The following is an 18687-nucleotide window of genomic DNA, read 5'->3' as shown; positions in this document are numbered from 1 at the left end:
AAGACAGTCACTATGCTCTCAAGAAGAGAATCCTGTGGCACCTTATAGACTAACAGACATTTTGGAGCATGAGCTCATGCTCCAAAACGTCTGTTAGTCTATAAGGTGCCACAGGATTCTCTGCTGCTTTTACAGATCCAGACTAACACGGCTACCCCTCTGATACTATGCTCTCAAGTGAACTCACACAGAAAAATAATAAAAGATAAAAATGCCCAATCACTTGTGAGTGAACACTTTCTTCACAAAACGATCACTCCATATCTGACTTCCGAGTCCTTGTCTTCAAAGGAAACCTGCTCAACTCCTTCAAAATACAAGCCTGGGAACTTAAATGCAGAACTTTGCTTGATACCAAAAATCATGGACTCAATGAAGACACTGGATTTATGGCTCATTACAACAATCTGTAACCACTAATCCTCCTTTGTCCTATAATTGTAGAGGCATTAACTAGCCATTTCATCTTGAAAGGTCTCTTGCAACATGCGTTAACTCCTTATCTTTTCCACCCTTGTATTTAGTTGTGACACTGAGTACTTTTCCCATATCTGAGGAAGACCTCTGTGTAAGTTCAAAAGCTTGTCTCTTTCACCAAGAGAAGTTGGCCCAATACAAGATATTACCTTTCCCACCTTGTCTCTATTACATTTTTTGTAATTCCTTACTCTGACAATAGCAAAAAATGTATTAATAATAATAAACAATATTTATATTGGAGCAACACCTAGAGGCCACCTAGTTTGGGGCATGACTGTGAAAAGTACTGTGCCAACCAACAGAAAATGGAAGTCAGAGGAGTGTAGAGGTGAAAGAGCTTAAGTAAATCAAATGGAAATGGTGGAGTTTTACTATGTCTGCAGTTTTTATGACTAAGTTTTATTCATTTCAGTTTTGCATTGTCATTTAGAAAAGAATACTTTCATGACTGCAGATTCAGTTTCCAGTCGCACTGTTCTTGCTTTATTTTTACTGGAAGGTCTTTAAAGAGGCTACTATGAGCTGATAGTAACAACAGGAAAACAGTCCTCTTCCTAATGTTGCTGTTGTGATGGCTACTTTCTGAACATATTAGTATGTTTTGTTTATAGATTTATTTTTTGTTCCTAGTTTAATTACACGGATGTTGCAGAGAGACCCAAAGCGAAGAGCGTCTTTGGAAGAGATTGAAAATCATCCATGGCTCCAAGGAGTTGACCCATCACCTGCAACTAAGTACAATATTCCTCTGGTTTCATACAAAAACCTTTCTGAGGAAGAACACAACAGTATAATACAACGCATGGTCCTTGGTGATATAGCAGATCGAGATACAATAGTAGAGTAAGTTACCAATTTTCTACATGCAATTTGACACTTTTAACATTATATTTAACTTGAGAACTACAAAATGTAATGCAATCACAGGAAAATGTTTTTCTCCTTCTTTCTAAATGCTAAGACAAAGCCTCACATTGAGCCTGTGATAGAGTTCTTTATTTGAAGTAGTGTAGATTTAATCTGATGAATTAATTTTAAGTGCAGTTCTACTCTGAAAAATAATTCTTTAAAGACAGTATTGCAGGATTCTGTTTTTAATGTCTCACTTACTCCTTATCAGATCCATTCAGTTTACAAATAAGTGTCAAATTCATCATTAGTGCCAGGTAAATTGGGTTCCTCTTTGAATGCTTGCTCATGTTGATTCCAAGTGGGGGTGTGCGTACAATGCACAGTCATCAGAAGGTTTTTCCCCTAGTGGTACCCGTCAGGTCAGCTGTGGAGCCCCCTAGAGTTGCATCTTCATGGCAGTGTATATAGGTCCCTGCTGACCCACTGCCTCTTCAGTTCCTTCTGACTGCCAGTGATGGTTGTTGGAGCAGCTCTTCTCTTGCTATGGCAAGTGATCCCCTGGTGCAGTGTTCCCCAAACTTACAACACTTGCATACCCCTTTTTGAGACATTTGTCTTACCGGCGTACCGCCTTATCCAGTGAAGATAACTGGGTGGGGGGGGAAGGGTGGTAGTCACATTTTTATAACACCCTCCTAATTCGTTTAATTCTGGATTAAATGTTCATTAGAAATTAATACAAAATTATATTACGTACAAGTTTAAACAAAACTTTTAATAGAAATAATAGTTACATATAGAAATAGTACTAGAAATAATTAAAATAATAGAAGCGAATCAACAGTCTGGCAGAACAGAGTGTGTGTGTGTGCATATATATATATATAATGGTGAATTCGTATCATGCTGAAATTAAAATACGCTGGTTTGGTTAGGTTAGTGAAGAAAGCACTAGTTTTAATACTTACAATTTCGGTATTGAAAAATTTTCAGTACAAACCAAACTATTCAGTGTGAGAGATGGAACTGCTTTTGACCAGACACTATTGCAGGGATATCTGGCTCAATGTTTGTGATCTTAAGATGAAGATGGGGCTCCACTTCAATAAGACAATTTTGATTTTTTGTGTTGATGCCAGTCAGCACAGAGAATCCAGTCTCGCACAAATATGAGATGGGAAAAGGCAGAAGATACTTGACAGCTTTGTCCAATAGAGCTGGATATTCAGAGCTAACTCCCAACCAAAATCATGCCAGTGTATTTTGCTCAAATTTTGTTTTCAGGAAATTATCTGAAGCTAGCTCCAAGAGTTGTTCTTCTGAAGCAGAGAGGTTATTTGGCAATGTTTGAACATTGATGATAAAAGGGTTCCTTATCCATTCAAAGGTGCCGCCCGGTTCAGGGAAATACTTACAAAGATCTTTCTGCAAGCTTTCCAAATGCTGCTTCATGGTTTGCAACACATCACTATCAAGTTCATTAGTCGAGTTTATTACTAAGTCATGAAGAGATGGAAAGGAATCCAGTTCATGATGACTAAGATGTTTATGCCACAGTTTCAATTTTGCGACCATGGTGCTCACTTTGTCTTGAACATGGAATATGGATATGAGTTTCCCTTGCAAGGATAGACTGAAGTTGTTTAAATGAGCAAAGAGATTTGCAATATATGCTAGTTTGCATAGCCATTTCCAGTAATGTATGCAATCTCGCAGGTTAAAGGTTTCATCTAAAAAACCTTGCAATTCTTCTCACAGCTCAAGCAGGCGATTCAGAACTTTTCCACATGAAAGCCAGTGCACTTCAGTGTGAAATAGGAGTTGTGTGTAATCACTGCCCATCTCATCACAAAGCTGAGAAAACAGCTGGGCATTCAGAGGGCAGCCTTTCACAAAATTGATTATTTTCACAGTTTCATCCAGTACTTGCCTTAGATCTGCCTGCATGTTCTGGGTGGCGAGTGCTTCCCTGTGAATGCAACAATGAGTTGATTTTGCTTCTGGCGCAACAGTTTGAATTCGTGCAACAACTCCTTTCTTTAAACCAATCATGGCTCTGGCGCCATCCGTGCATATTCCAACACAACTACTCCAATCCAAGTCACTGTTTTTGATAAAGTCATCAATAACTTTAAAAATAGCTTCTCCAGTTGTGTGTGTTGGCATAAGTTGGCAGAACAAAATATCATCATGGACTCTTTATTCAGCTCGTATCTGACAAACAACAAAAGATTAGCTAAATTCACAACATCAGTGGATTCATCCACTTGCAGTGCATAGTACCGACTCTTTTGTACTCTTGACAATAATTGCTGCTTTACATTTTTGGCCATATCTGTGATTCTACGATGAACAGTGTAATTTGAGAGGGGAACATGATCTATAGCTTTGCTAGCCTTGTCTCCAGTCATCACTTGCACCATTACCTTGGCTGCAGGTTTTACTAAAGTCTCGCCAATCACTTCAGCAGTTCTGGACTTTGCAATTAAGTACGCCACACTATATGAAGCTTCCAAAGCTTTCATATTTTCACCTCCCATCACATTATGAATTGTTTACTGGGACTTTTGAAGATATTTGCGCCTATTTTCGAAGACTTCTACAGGTTTTCCCTCATATTCTTTGTTTGCTATCGAAATGGCATTTTAGGTTGGATGGTTTCATACTTCCATTTGTGAGAGTCTCGTAATAAATCACACATAGTGGAACAGGCTCCACCTCTTCGCCAGTCCATGAAAATCCCAGTTTAAGATATTTTTCAAAATATTTGCGGGCTTTTTTCGTTTTCTTTGCCGCTGATACATTCAGTAAACTTACAGATGGTTCAAACGGTTCACTAATTTTGTTGTCACAATTATCTGATGTTGTCATATCACACTGCATTTTGAAGCATAATTATCACTAACATCCGTATTTCCTTCATAATTTTCTTTTGTACATTACAAACTTCCCGTTTTTAGCCAGTGATCCATTGTAAATGGGTGAAACAAAAAGAGAAATTTTGTATATTAATACACACCAAGTATGTACTTGCCAGGAGTAGTTATTCATTTTTATCCATTAGTATGATTTCTGCGCATGCCACAAAGGCACGTGAATTGCCTGAGATGCGGTAACAGTGCACGTGTGGTTTGTGATGGCACGCCAGCAGATTTTTACTGGCATGCTGCCACCCGGGGTCCTGGCTGCTGGCCCGGCTCAGCCCGCTGCCGGCCCCTTGCCATCCGGAGTCCCGGCTGCTGGCCCCGCTCAGCCTGCTGCTGGCCTGGCTGAATGAGACCACCTGTCGGCAGCAGGCTGAGCGGGGCTGGAGGCTGGGACTCCGGCTGGCAGGAGTCGGCGGACGGAACCCCAGACCAGCAGCGGGCTGAGCTGCTCAGCCTGCCGCAGGTCTGGGGTTCTGTCCGCCGGCCCCACTCAGCTCACTGCCGGCCCCTTGCCAGCCGGGATGAACGGGTTGCTTACCCCTGGAAACCCTCTCACTTACGACCAGAGGTATGCGTACCACGCTTTGGGAAACACTGTCCTAGTGGACTGTTTCTAGTGTTTCTGTGTAGTTAAAAACTTAGTATCAGTTAGGGCTTTTTTGCAGGGGTTGGGGGGCACGCTTAGGCAGACTCAAGCCTTTGGTCCCAGGCAGAACTTTTGTTGCAAATCAACATCAGGAAGATAAGTGCGGTCCACCTTGCTTGTCAGATGTTCCAGGCTCATTTGGAGTGCAGATGTGTATTGGTATTGTCCAACAACACATCATCAGTGACATTCTATATAAACAGACAGGGTGGTTCTCGCTCCTTTCCCCTGTGCTGGGAAGTCCTCAAGCTGTGGGACTTCTGCATGGCCCATTTGCTACATCTAGAGGCATCGTACCTTCCAGATTTCGAGAATGAGCTGGCTGATCATCTCAGCAGGTCATTTCACAATCACGAGTGATCCCTCTGCCCAGATGTTGTTATCAACATCTTACAATGGTGGGGGTTTCCCCAAATAGATTTGCTTGTAATGAAGTATAACAGGAAGTGTCACCAGTTTTGCTCCTTTCCGAATCACAGCCCGGGCTCACTTCCAGACGCTTTTCTCCTCCCTTGGAAGCACCACCTACTATATGCTTTCCCACCCTTCCCACTTGTACACAAGGTACTGCTGAAAATCAGAAGGGAGAGAGCGTCAATGATGTTAATAGCACCAGTGTGGCCTTGCCAACGCTGGTTTACCATGCTTCTAGACCCGTCGGTGGACATGCCAATAATTCTGCCCCAGTCCTGGATTTGATCACCCCGGACCATGACTGCCTCCAGCATCCCAATCTGTAGTCGCTCCATCTCACGGCATGGAAACTCCATAGCTGAACCCCTTGGAGCTTACATGCTCAGATCCTCTTAGAGAGGTCCTCCTTAACAGCAAGAAGCCATCCATGAGGGCCACCTATCTTGCCAAGTGGAAAAGATTCTCCATTTGGACATTACGAAAGCACACTCAGGCATCAATTCCCTTTATCCTATACTTTTTGCTGCATCTAAAACAGCAAGATCTGTCAAGATCATCAATAAAAATGCACCTGGCCACTATCTCAGCTTTCCACCCTGGTGCGGCCAGTCAGTTGGTTTTTGTGAACCCCATGGTGGGCTGCTTCCTCAAGGGACTGTACCCTCAAGTAAAACAGCCAGCTCCTCCATGGGATCTCAACCTTGTGCTCTCTAGACTGATGGGACCTCCTTTTGAGCCCTTGGCAACATGCTCCCTCCTCTACTTCTCCTGGAAAGTAGCATTCTTGGTAGCTATATTTTCAGCCAGAAGAGTGTCTGAGCTTGAGGCCTTAACTCAGAGCCCCCATACGCAGTCTTTGATAAAAACAAGGTGCAGTTGTGACCACATGCAGCCTTCCTCCCAAAGGTAGTTTCAGAATTCCACACAAACCAGGACATTATTCTTCCTGTGTTCTTTCCTAAGTCCCACGTTAGCAACAGGGAACGAATGTTCCACTTCCTGGATGTCAGACGAGCATTAGCCTTCTACATTGAAAGAACAAAGCCATTTTGAAAATCAACACAACTCTTCGTTGCAATTGTGGAGTGTATGAAGGGGCTTCCAGTCTCGTTCCAAAGGATCTCTTCTTGGATCACGTCCTGTAACTGGGCGTGCTATGACTTAGCAAAGATAGCTTCCCCCCTGCTGACAGCACACGCCACAAGGGCACAGGCATATTCAGCAGTGTTCCTGGCTCAAGTTCCTATCCAGGACATCGGCAGGATAGCAATGATCCACACCTTCACATCACACTACACCATTACACAGCAGGCCAGAGATGATGCAGCTTTCGGCAGAGCAGTGCTATAATCAGCAATCCCATAAACTCCAACCCTATCTCCTAGATAAAGCTTGGGAGTCACTTGCTTGGAGCTGACGTGAGCAAGCACTCGAAAAAACCAGTTACCTACCTCTCATAACTGTTGTTCGAGATGTGTTGCTCGTGTCCATTCCAATACTCACCCACCTCCCCTCTGTCAGAGTATCTGGCAAGAAGGAACTGAAGAGGCAGCGGGTCGGCAGGGACCTATATACGCTACCATGGAGGCGCAACTCAAGGGAGCTTACAGCGACCTGATGGGTACGGCTAGGGGAAAAACCTTCTGATGACTGTGCATGTGGCATGCACATACCCAATTTGAATGGACATGAGTAACACATCTCAAAGAACAACAATTATGAGAGGTAGGTAACCGTTTTTTCTTTCCCTCTCACACGTTGCCAGTAAAATATTTTGTGGGCCATAGGATGTCCTCTTACATTTCTTAGACCCCAGTGAAGACTGATAGCGTACAGTGTAACTAAAGGCCTCATTTAAAGCCTGATCCAATACCCACCGAAGTCAATGGAAAAGACTGACTCCAAGTTAATGGGAAGACAAGACTCCTGTTGCATTCCTGAGGCCTTTGAAGATAACACGGATTGCACAAAGGTTAACTGAAGGGAAAATTTGGCCTACAGAATGTGTTTTAAAGACGATGATGGTGATGTGTGAGAAAGGAAGAACACAACTTAACTGCCAGAGCACACAGTAAATGTTCAGGGCTGGTAGTTAAATACAGTTGTTAAAATTGCTTGCCATCTGAGAGGATTTGATAAGCATTAATGAAGCCATTGGGTCACTTTTTGGAGTAGAACCACAGTTTAGCTATGGAGTCTGGTGCATTTCTTCAGTCTAGGATTGACCATCTGTTCTACTTCCATTTTTCAGCCAAACAGAGACAAGTTTTAAAATTATGCTGTGTTATGAACCAGTTTCTGACAAGTGAAATTTATGCATGTAACTGGTCAATAGCGTAAATTTGATACACGTTTTATTAGATATTTCTAATACTGTATTACAGTTTTAAGGTATTTTTCAGTTTTAAAGCTATGTGATAGATGCTGCTATAAAACTTTTGTAGACACTTTTAAATCCTACTTAAGTCCAATTTAAGATTTCAAATTTTGATCACAAAAGCAAAATAAAGTATAACTTAGTTACACCACAGGAATTATATACTGGATCTCTACAGAAATGCTTCTATCTAAATCTTAATATTTTTTATCAAAATGGCAGTCCTGCCTCACAAAACTTTTTTGTTGTCATAATTAATCTCTGGAGTTCTGTTTTGTGGATTTTTAACACTCTGGTTATAAAAATAATAAAATATTACTTTATACCTTAATGTCTTATTATAAAACAGTTTAGTTTGTTTGTTGACATTGTATATAATTAGTAATATTAAATATATTATGTGCTCACCATTTCAATGTTGGATGGATGAATAGATTCCATCCCTCTTTTCCCCACCACTGTATCATATCATGGCATATTTTGTTGAGGGAAAAATAACAATTAGAAATTTCTCAATGTTCAAACTGAGTCCGTAGTTATGTTGGTGCTAACAGTCTTGGGAGTGCTAATATAGACAAGCGAACAGCATTTTAAACACCATCTCATTTAGATCTGAGTAGTGTTCAATCACGTGGTGTGCTGATGGCTGCCTAGAGTACTGTCTACACTAACACTCCCCTGAGTATTACTACTGGTGGAGCTTAACAAGTATTTATAATGATGGGAAATTTTTTAAGAGAAAATGGTTACTATAGACACAGACTTAGAATAAAGATTTTAAAAAATCAGTATAAAAGATTTCTGTGGTTTTAAGAAACTCTTAGATCTCTTTAAAATGTAAAATGCTTATTCTGATTTGTATTACATCTGTCACCTTAAAAAGCAAGGCTGTTTTTGAACAACTAGTTTATTTTGGGATAAAAAATATAGCTTTCCTTCCAAGTAATTTTTGAAAACGTTGCTTTGTTATACAGTGTTACTAAAACTATTACTCATCTAATGATTTTAAATTTAAATTTTCTATTTTTTTCAGAAATTATTAATATGTTATAAAACATAAAATTTGTTATCCAGTCAAATTGCAGGAAAGCTATCTACTTTGCACCAGTAAAACTTTTTTAAAACAATGAATGTTTAACAGCCTTCTAAGGGGTGCGGGAGGGAGAGGGGGACAGAAAACCTAACTGGCTTCAAGACTGAGCTTGATAAGTTTATGGAGGGGATGGTATGGTGAGATCACCTACAATGGCAGGTTGCCTAGTGGCGACTGCCAGTAGCAAAAATTCCCAATGGCCAGAGACAGGACACTAGATGGGGAGGGCTCTGAATTACTACAGAGAATTCTTTCCCAGGTGTCTGGCTGGTGGATCTTGCCCACGTGCTCAGGGTCTAACTGATGGCCATATTGGGATCAGGAAGGAATTTCCCCCCAGGTCAGATAGGCAGAAACCTGGGCAGGGGGCTGTCTGCCTCTGCAGCATGGGCCATAGGTCACTTACAGGTTTGAACTAGTGTAAATGGTGAATTCTCTGTAACCTGAAGTCTTTAACCAATGATTTGAGGACTTCAGTAACTCAGCCAGAGGGTAGAGGTCTGTTGGAGGAGGAGTGGATGGGTGAGGTTCTGTGGCCTGCAATGTGCAGGAAGTCAAACTAGATGATCACGATGGTGTCTTCTGACCTTCAAGTCTGAGTCTGAGTCATAAAATTTTATTCATAAAAACTAAACGTCTTAAGGACTTTCCGGGTATTAAAAAAGGCAAATTTAGGATTTAGAAGCTTTAAATGTTTTATTTCTAAAAATATTAAATGTATGCAGTAGCTTCGAAAAGGCCTCTTAAACTTTCAGGGGCCCCAGCAGACCCCATTATACCCATTATTTTAGATCTTCTGGTAGATTATAGCATCTAGGAAACTCCTTTAGTAACCTTAAAAGCTCAATTATGTTGCAAGTTTACTATGAAAACAGTGGGGGAATGTGAGAGTTTGCTCCAACTGCTTCATAACTAAATGTTTTCACTTCACCTCAGCATTTATCTGTCAGTGGGAGAGGCCATTATTGGAACACACATTCATATTGGATTATTGTTATTGCTTAAATATGTGTAACAAAGGAAAATTTATTTAGCCTTTGGATGCTTTCCTAAATGTATCCAAATCTAATTATTGAACTTGCCATATTTGGTTGCCCAGATTCTAATAAACCAAAAGCCGTGTTTCAAGATGTCAAAAATACTAATTTCTATTTTCAGGAACTTTTTTGTGTGTGAAGCACTCTAAGTTGTGTCGGCTATGTGTCCAGTTATAGAAAATCATTGGTGTGTGATGTGTTCCATTTTTATTTGTTTCCCTTAGGGCTCTGGAAACTAACAAATACAATCACATCACTGCCACTTACTTCTTACTAGCTGAGAGGATTCTGAGAGAGAAACAGGAGAAAGAAATTCAAACCAGATCTGCAAGCCCTAGCAACATCAAAGCTCAGTTCAGGTGAGAATTTAGACACTTCAGTGATTTAGTCAATTTAATCAGAATGTTTTGAAATTCCAAGATAATTTTGTTTTAAAAAAAAATATATTCTTTCATTGCTTGTTCCCAATGTCTTGGGAGAAGTGCAGCTGAACTATAAACAAGCTTCAGAAGAGATGTTCATATCTGCCATGGGAAGGTCATGTTCAGAGTGTCATACCTGTATTAGTTCTGATAGAGAAATGATTTGGTATGATTTCCTTCTGTTGGTGGTGGTTATACTTTATTAAATTCCATTTTGTAAAAACTATTCTGATGGTGTAATTCCCTAATTGCACTCCAGTGCTGATGGGGATCTGTCATAAAGGAAAAGCTGAACTGACGTTTACATAAGGGTTTAATCGTTAGGTTGTGTTCTGGGCTTCGGTAAATCTAGGTTAATTCAAGTACTTCTCAGGATGAAGCCCTTAAAAAGGACATCCGTTTTGAGATTTTTAAAATAAGTTAGATGTATTTATTAAGGAAACATGTTGAAATGGCTGTCTTTAATCTACTTGATTTATTACTTAGCTAAACTGATTTTTAGTAATAAAAATGTTTTAAACTAAACTTACTGATCTACGTTTATCTGTCAGTGTTTCTCAACAACTGTTTCATGGATGGTTGCTGGTCCCTGTGATTTACCTGACAGTTTAGGAAGGCAGCAAGCCAGTCCCTGATATCAAAAAGGTTGAGAAACACTGATCTAAATAATCCTATTAAAATTACTCCTGGGGGATTCTGCGGGATGGTGAACTTGCAGAAAACAGTCCCCCCACCCCCTGCAGATTTCCTTCTTTTCCCTGCAGAAAACGACTGGGAGGGAAAGAGAAGCCACGTGGGGCTTGACCATGTGCAGTTTTTTGGGGGCAGCGGGGGTAGGTTGTGTGAGAGGTGAAGCATGGGGGCGCACACGGGGTTATGTGCCACTGCCACGTCCTCCCTTCCTGCAAACGCAGAGCTGTCCAGCTCGGAGACTGTTTCTCTGGCTCCTCTGACTCTGCAGCTGAACACATCCTCCTGGGTCCTAATGCCAGCTGGGCTCTCCTTCTGTGTGCTGGGAGCCTTCCTGTTCTCTGTGGAACAGTGGGTGCCAGCGGTGGGACTGGATAAGGGGGTGAAAGGTGAGGGAAAGAGGCAGTGGGGAAGGAAGAGGGGTGGGATAGGGCAGGGGAGGGGAATGTGGCATTGAGGGGAGGAGGATGGAGAAGAAAAGGGGATGGGGAATCAAAGGGAGAAGCGAGAGCCTGGCATGTGGCGTCCCCTCGCCAACAGCTTGGGCTCCCCTGTTAAGCAGGCCCATCGAACCCTCCCCCTGACAAGCCCTAACCCCTACACCTGGACCCCTCCAACAAGCCTCTCACACCCAGACCTCCACCCCACTACGTCCTAACCAGCTGCACCTGGACTCCCACCCCACAAGGCCTACTCACCCAGCATGTGGACTTCCACTGAGCCCAACCACTATCACCTGGATCCCCTGCAGAGTCCCACTTCCCCTGCACCCAGAACCCGCCCAATGAGCCCCTGTGCATCCAGATCTCCCACTAAGCTGCCCGCACCCAGGTTGCCCCACACAGAAACCTCTCTCCGCACACCTGGATCCCCCCCACACTAAGCCCCTCCACACTTGGATCCTGCTGGACTGAGCCTGCCCAGCAACACCTGGTGCACCCGGCACAGAGGGACAGGACTCCAGGATGTTGCTGGGGCAGGCCCAGCCCTTGCACTGTGTCAGGATCAGGTGCAGCCTCACTGCCAAGTCCCTGTACTGGCAGAGGTGGGGACTTCAGGGTGATCTCCCACCTCAATGCAGCCAGTGGCCTGTGCTCTCCACTGCCATGTTGGAGCCACATTTATTTATTGACAAATAGAATTTGAAAAAATTTGCAGAATTTGAAAAAATTGTACACTTAATTTATTGGGGAGAATTCCCTCAGGAGTAAAAAATTTAATAACCTTCAGCAAGGCTCCTGAAATCTGTGATAGCTCCATCTCATGTGGCAAAGATAGGAGAAATCTGCTTCTGCTTTTGTGTATATAGCTGGTATCAGTTTGTTCACCCAGCCTGCCATTTGCTGCAGACCTTCAAGTAACCTGAAAGCCTTTAATTCTTTTGCATTTTCAAGTTTAGGTTCAAATTCATGCTGAAGAAAGAAGCAGAGAGGATATAAGTGTGAATGTGCCAAATTGAAAGTTTCCGCTATTTAAAATGTTCCGGGGGCGGGGCGGGGGAGGGGTTTTGTTTGGTGGCATTAATGTATTGGGTGAGATTTAGGTAGCAAGTCTGCTGCTGTTAGGTTCCCTGAGCAAGGATCTGTTGACTTTGAGAATCATCTTTGAGTTATTGCCCTGTCTTGATTATCATTTTTGGAAAGATTACGGAGGTTGTGCTGAGGTAATTCCATCAATATTTGTATTCTTTAAATCTTTGGTTCCCTCCAGTCCCCGGTGACTGTCTCTTTAAGGCTGAGGTATAGTAGAGAGCGGTGGTAGTTAACCTCCTTCCAGTGATGGATGAAAATCAGGTGCCTGTGCTGATTCTTTTTGATGTGTTGCCTGCCTTCAGAATTGTTAACCCAGGTCTGGACGCTAGTGGGTGGAAATGAAAATACTCCTGAGAGGCTCCATACTTTTATTTCCAAGGATGATCTTGGGCAATTGTTCTTCTGTTCCAAGGGTTTTGTCATGCAGGATTCCATTTTGTCAACATATATAGGGAGTCATTAGGAAGAACAATGGGGAGATGTGGATTGTGATATCTTTCCATTTTATATCCCCATTTCATTGAAGCCAGCTGGTGCAGTTGAGGGCTAATTAACTGAGACTCAACCCATACAAGGCTGAAATTGTTGTAGACTGGGGGATACATTTGAAGAACTAGTTAAGTTCCCTTGACTGGAGGAGTTTTCCTGCTGTTTCTGATCTAGGTTTACAGTTTTGGTGGCACTACACGCTGTATGCAGCTTCTTCCAAAGCCTGTTTGAAAACTTCAGTGAGCTCGCTTAGTGGTCTTTGCTGCAGGAGACATGCTTGTACTGTATGGTCTGCACTGGTTGACAGTTTATTGCTGCATGCAGTTAAGTGTTCATTTTTATCTGTAAACCCCTAAATCATTTTAATTTTGCTGATGAAGAGATTACTTCTCTCCTACTGTGGTACCATGGCCTTTCATTCTGACACTCCCAGTATACCCTGTTCTTATTTTACATGAACTAAGATGAAAGAATCTGTGCATTTTTCAGAATAAATCCAAATAGAATACTCAAATTTTTCTGTGTTTACTGTTAGAGCGGTCAAAAAAAACTTAGCATCATAAACTGAAAACCCTGAATATGCCTTCAAATGACAATGTTGTTAAAAGATTAAGTTTCATAGCACTGACTTTCAGACCTCCCAGTAGTCCTGGTTTTTGCAGGACTGTCCTGCAAAACCCCAGTCCCAGTTGAAGTGGCTGTTGTCCTCTGGAGCTGATAGGGTTTGGTTCCCTGCTCCAGGCGTTGCAACCTGGACGTGGCACATCGAGTTGCAGTACCTCTCACTCAGATTTGCTCTGGCCATATTTCTCTTTCTCCCCCCGCACCCCAATCAGTGGGGCCAGGCCAACCACTGGAGAGGGGAATTGAGCCCAGCCAGCCCCATGGAATGGGACAGCTGTGGGGTGAGTGCAGGATAGATTTGCAGTGCAACCCCTCCTCCCCCGGCTGCAGTCAATTCCCCACTCATCAGAGGCAGGACCTGTCCTGCTTTACCAACCTGAAATGTTGGGAGGTTTGCAGTTCTGGAATTCTGAGTTGAAATATTTTTTTGGTCCACATTAATATTTCATTATACCTGGTAGTGTCTGCTTAGGAGATGTCAAGAACTGAAGTAAGTAAGGTTCTTTTATATCAAGACTGAGGTGAGTTGGTAGAAATGCTTGAAGTAGTTTGCTTAATGCCTGCCCTGCAAATATTCCTTTGCTCCATGTGACAAGCAGAGCTACATACTTTTATGGATATTTGGCTCTTACAGTTCCAAGTAGTTTTGAGAGCGTTACTAGTTGTGTAGATATTGTCCTCGATCCAAAAGATCTACCAAAATAAAGGCCTTGTAGGGAAGAAGACAGACTGCTGCATAACTTAGATTTTGCATTTAAAAATGTTTCCAAATAACTTATCTGACCCACAGGCTGGAGCTTTTCTCTCATCTCAAACCTATTGGAAATCATAGAAAATAAATAAGAAAATTGTTGTAGAAATTATACAGTAGCTATTTTCCTGTTGTAATTCATGACAGTAAAATGTTGCCTAGTTATATGATGGTTATGATGATGTTACTATCAAGATTCCATTGTTCTCCTTTTTATCTTTATCGCTTACAACACACAATGTCTCAAAGCTCCTATTTCATTGACACCACAGTCCATTCTGAAATCACTGTATGTTTTTGCAGATTTTTTAGATATTCGTTTTCTAGATATTATTTAGATATTCATTGTCTCTAGTTTATATTTTAAGCTCTATTTTGTGAACTAGTGCTGTTTGTAGAATAGCATTTTAAAATACCCTGCATGCAACATATCAGAACTCTAGCTTGTGCTTACTTTAATTAAAAGTTGCTAACAGCATGAATGGCATGTTACAGGCTAGAGGGAGACCTTGATAACACATACTAATACTACAAATTGTATTGAGGGCCAGCTCCCCAGCCAGCTCCAATAGTTCTCTGTTGAGGGAAACTTCTTAAATAGCATGAAGCCGACATAGGGGTTGGGCGGAGGTAAGGCTGCAGCATGCTCCCCAGTGTGCTATTACAACCTGGCACAACTTAGGGGGACTTTGTGACTGCTGGACCCAGGGCTCAGATTCAACTGTTACAATGTAATGGCCCTTTCATACTTCCACCTTGTTCTTGAAAACATCATTAATGTGTAGTGACATTTTCCTAAGTTTGCAAAGCCTGAAACAACACCTCTGAGAAGTCTGAACTGTCCCATTCATCTCACTGGGTGCTAACTCAGTTGCCAATCATACTTTAAATGTCAAAGTCACTAAAGTACATCAGAAAGGAGAAGATTCTAGTCTGAACATTTCCACAGGGGCACCCCCAGTGAGTGGCTTTGGAAGATATCACCACTTTTTCTGCACTCAGATAAAGGAGGAGTTTAGTAGAGCTCATTGGACTCCACTAAATAGAGCTAAGCACAGAGAACATGCATACATGGTCATAGTTTGAACATCTGCCTAATCAACTGTGAGCAGTGTCTGATGTAGGTGGAGCATAGAAGAATACCACTACCTCCCCACCTCCCAGTTTGTGTCAGAAAGCCACAAATGTAACCCATCCTCAGGTGAACCAAGGACTGCTCTGATGTACTGAGAATCATACTGGGTCAGACCAATGGTCCATTTCCAGTAGCCTGTCTTTCACCAGTGGCTGGTGCCAGATGCTTCAGAGGGATTGACCAGAACAGTGCACTTTATTGAGTGATCCACCCCTGGTCAAACAATCCCAGTTTCTAGCAGAGTTTAGGGACATCCAGTGCGTGTGGTTCCATCCCTGACCATCTTGGCTAATAGCCATTGATGGACCTATCCTCCCTGAGTTTATCTAATTCTCTTTTGAACCCAGTTATACTTTTGGCTTTCACAACATTCTCTGGCATTGAGTTCCACAGGTTGACTGAAGAAGTACTTCTTCATCTTTATTTTAAATCTGCTTATGAATTTCTTTGGGTGACTTCTGGTTCTTGTGTTGTATGAAGGGGTAAATAACACTTTCTTATTCACTTTCTCCACACCATTCATGATTTTATAGACCTCTATTATATCTCCCCTCAGTTTTCTCTTTTCCAGGCTGAAAAATCCCCCGTCTTTTTAATTTATCCTCATGTGGAAACTGTTCCATGCCCCTAATAATTTTTGTCACCCTTCTTTGTACTTTTTCCAGTTCTGATACATCTCTTTTCAGATGAGATGACCAGAACTGCATGTATTAAAGATGTGGGGATACAATGGATTTATAAACTGGCATTATATTTTCTGTCTTCTTATCTTTCCCTTTCCCACTGGTTCCTAATATTCTGTGAACTTTTTGAATTGCCACTGCACACTAAGAAGATGTTTTCAGAGAACTATGTATGATGACTCCAAGATCTTTCTTGAGTGGTAACGGCTAATTTAGACCCTATCATTTTGTATGTATAGTTGGGATTGTTATTTCTAATGTGCATTACTTTGCCCTTATCAACACTGAATTTCATGTGTCACTTTATTGCTCAGTCTCCCAGTTTGGTGAAATCCCTTTGTAACTTTTCACAGTCTGCTTTGGACCTAACTATTTGAGTAATTTAGTATCATCTGCAAACTTTATCATCTCACTGTTTACCCCTTTTCTAGATCATTTATGAGTATGCTGAATAGCACAAGTCCCAGTACAGATCCTTGTGTGTGGGGAGCCGCTATTTACCTCTCTCCACTTTGAAACTGATCCTTTATTTCTACCCTTTGTTTTCTGTCTTTTAATCTGTTAATGATCCATGAGAGGACCTTCCCTCTTATCCCATGACTCCTTACTTTGCTTAAGAGCCTTTGGTGAGGGACCTTATCAGAGACTTTCTCTGCATCTCCCTTGTTCATCTGCTTGTTGACCCCCCTCAAAGAATTCTAATAGATTGGTGAGGCATGATTTCCTTTTATAAAAACCTTGTTGACTCTTCCCTCACAGGTTGTTTTTATCTATGTTAATTGTGTTCTTGACAATAGTTTCAACCAATTTGTCTGATACTGAAGTTTGGCCTAATTACCTGTAATTGCCAGGATCATGTCTGGAGTCTTTTTAAAATAGCAGTGTCACATTAGCTATGCACAGTCATCTGGTACGGAGGCTGATTTAAGCAATGGTTTACATAACACAGTTAGTAGTTCTGCAGACTCGTATTTGAGTTCCTTCAGAACTCTTCAATGAATAACATCTGGACCTGCTGACTTATTACTGTTTCATTTATCAGTTTATTCCAAAACCTCCTGCACATCTATCAATGTGATATATGCCATCATGTGCCAGCAATGTCCCTCTGCCATGTACATTGCCCAAACTGGACAGTCTCTATGGAAAAGAATAAATGAACACAAATCTGACATCAGGAACCATAACATTCAAAAACCAGTAGGAGAACACTTCAGTCTCTCTGGTCACTCAATAAGAGACCTCAAAGTGGCAATTCTTCAACAAAAAAACTTCAAAAACAGACTCCAACATGAAACTGCAGAACTGGAATTAATTTGCAAACTAGATACCATCAGATTAGGTCTGAATAAAGACTGGGAGTGGTTGGGTCATTATAAAACCTAAACCTAATATCCCCAATACTAATTTCTCCCTACTGTTACTCACACATTCTTGTCAACTGTCTGTAATGGGCCACTCTCTTACCACTTCAAAAGTTATTTCTCCTCCCTTGGTATCCTGCTGTTAATTGATTTATCTCGTTAGACTGACCTCACACATGGTAAAGCAACCCCCATCCTTTCATGTATTTATACCCGGTCCTATATTTTTCACTTCATACATCTGATGAAGTGGGTTCTAGCCCACGAAAGCTTATGCCTTAATAAATTTGTTAGTGTTGAAGGTGCCACAAGGACTCCTCAGTTTTTTTGCTGATGCAGACCAACACGGCTACCACTGAAACAATCTGAGACATTTCCTCAACTTTGTCAAATAAATTGAATGGCTCAGGTGTAGGAAACTCCCTCAGATCCTCTGCAGTGAGGACTGATGCAAAGAATTCATTTAGCTTTTCCGCAATGACGTTGTCTTCCTTGAATGCTCCTTGATCGTTCAGTAGCCCCATTGATTGTTTGGGAGGTTTCCTGTTTCTGAAGTACTTAACAAAAGAAACTGCTATTAGTTTTTGTGTCGTCTTATAGTTGTGCTTCAGATTCTTTTTTGGCCAGCCTAGTTATACTTTTACACTTGACAGAATTTATGCTTCTCTGTATTTTCCTCAGTAGGATTTGATTTTCAATTTCTACAAAATGTCTTGTTGTCTCAAACTGCCTCTTTTAGCATGATGGCATTTTTTGATGGTCTTACTGTTTTGTTTTTTTATTTGGGGTATACATTTAGTTAGAGCCTCTTTTTAAAATTTCTGTGCAGTTTGCAGGTATTTCACTCTTGTGACTGTTCTATGGTATTGTGATTAAATTAGGATTTTTACTATATTTGACTCTCTGTTCTCTTTCAGATATAGTGTCACTCCTCTGCCACTGTAACCTACTCTGTCATTCCTATATATTTTGTACCCTGCTATTACTGTGTCTCATTGATTATCTTTGTTCCACCAAGTTTCTATGATGTCAATTATATCAATATTCTAAATTCACCCATCTTAATATTTATCTGCCTTCACGGGATGTAATTGAATGGGACTCTTCTTTCGTTGTTGACTGTTTCTATTCAGTTCCTACCTGTACTTTATCAACTTCTATCCTCTCTTCT

At 41.4% G+C, this 18687-nt stretch overlaps 1 protein-coding gene across 2 annotated transcripts in view; it reads left to right on the top strand.

The window, feature by feature from the left end:
* Positions 1-18687, top strand: part of SNRK (SNF related kinase) — an 87993-nt gene that overhangs the window by 64611 nt on the left and 4695 nt on the right. For both annotated transcript variants that reach the window (XM_032784128.2, XM_032784129.2), the window contains 2 exons: positions 1111-1323; positions 10051-10185. In XM_032784128.2, the coding sequence (XP_032640019.1) occupies positions 1111-1323; positions 10051-10185 (348 nt within the window). The remainder of the gene's footprint in view (positions 1-1110; positions 1324-10050; positions 10186-18687) is intronic.

The sequence above is a fragment of the Chelonoidis abingdonii genome, chromosome 2 (genome assembly GCF_003597395.2).
Source record: "Chelonoidis abingdonii isolate Lonesome George chromosome 2, CheloAbing_2.0, whole genome shotgun sequence".
Classification (NCBI taxonomy): Eukaryota; Metazoa; Chordata; order Testudines; family Testudinidae; genus Chelonoidis; species Chelonoidis abingdonii.
This window is presented reverse-complemented; position numbering and strand designations above follow the sequence as displayed.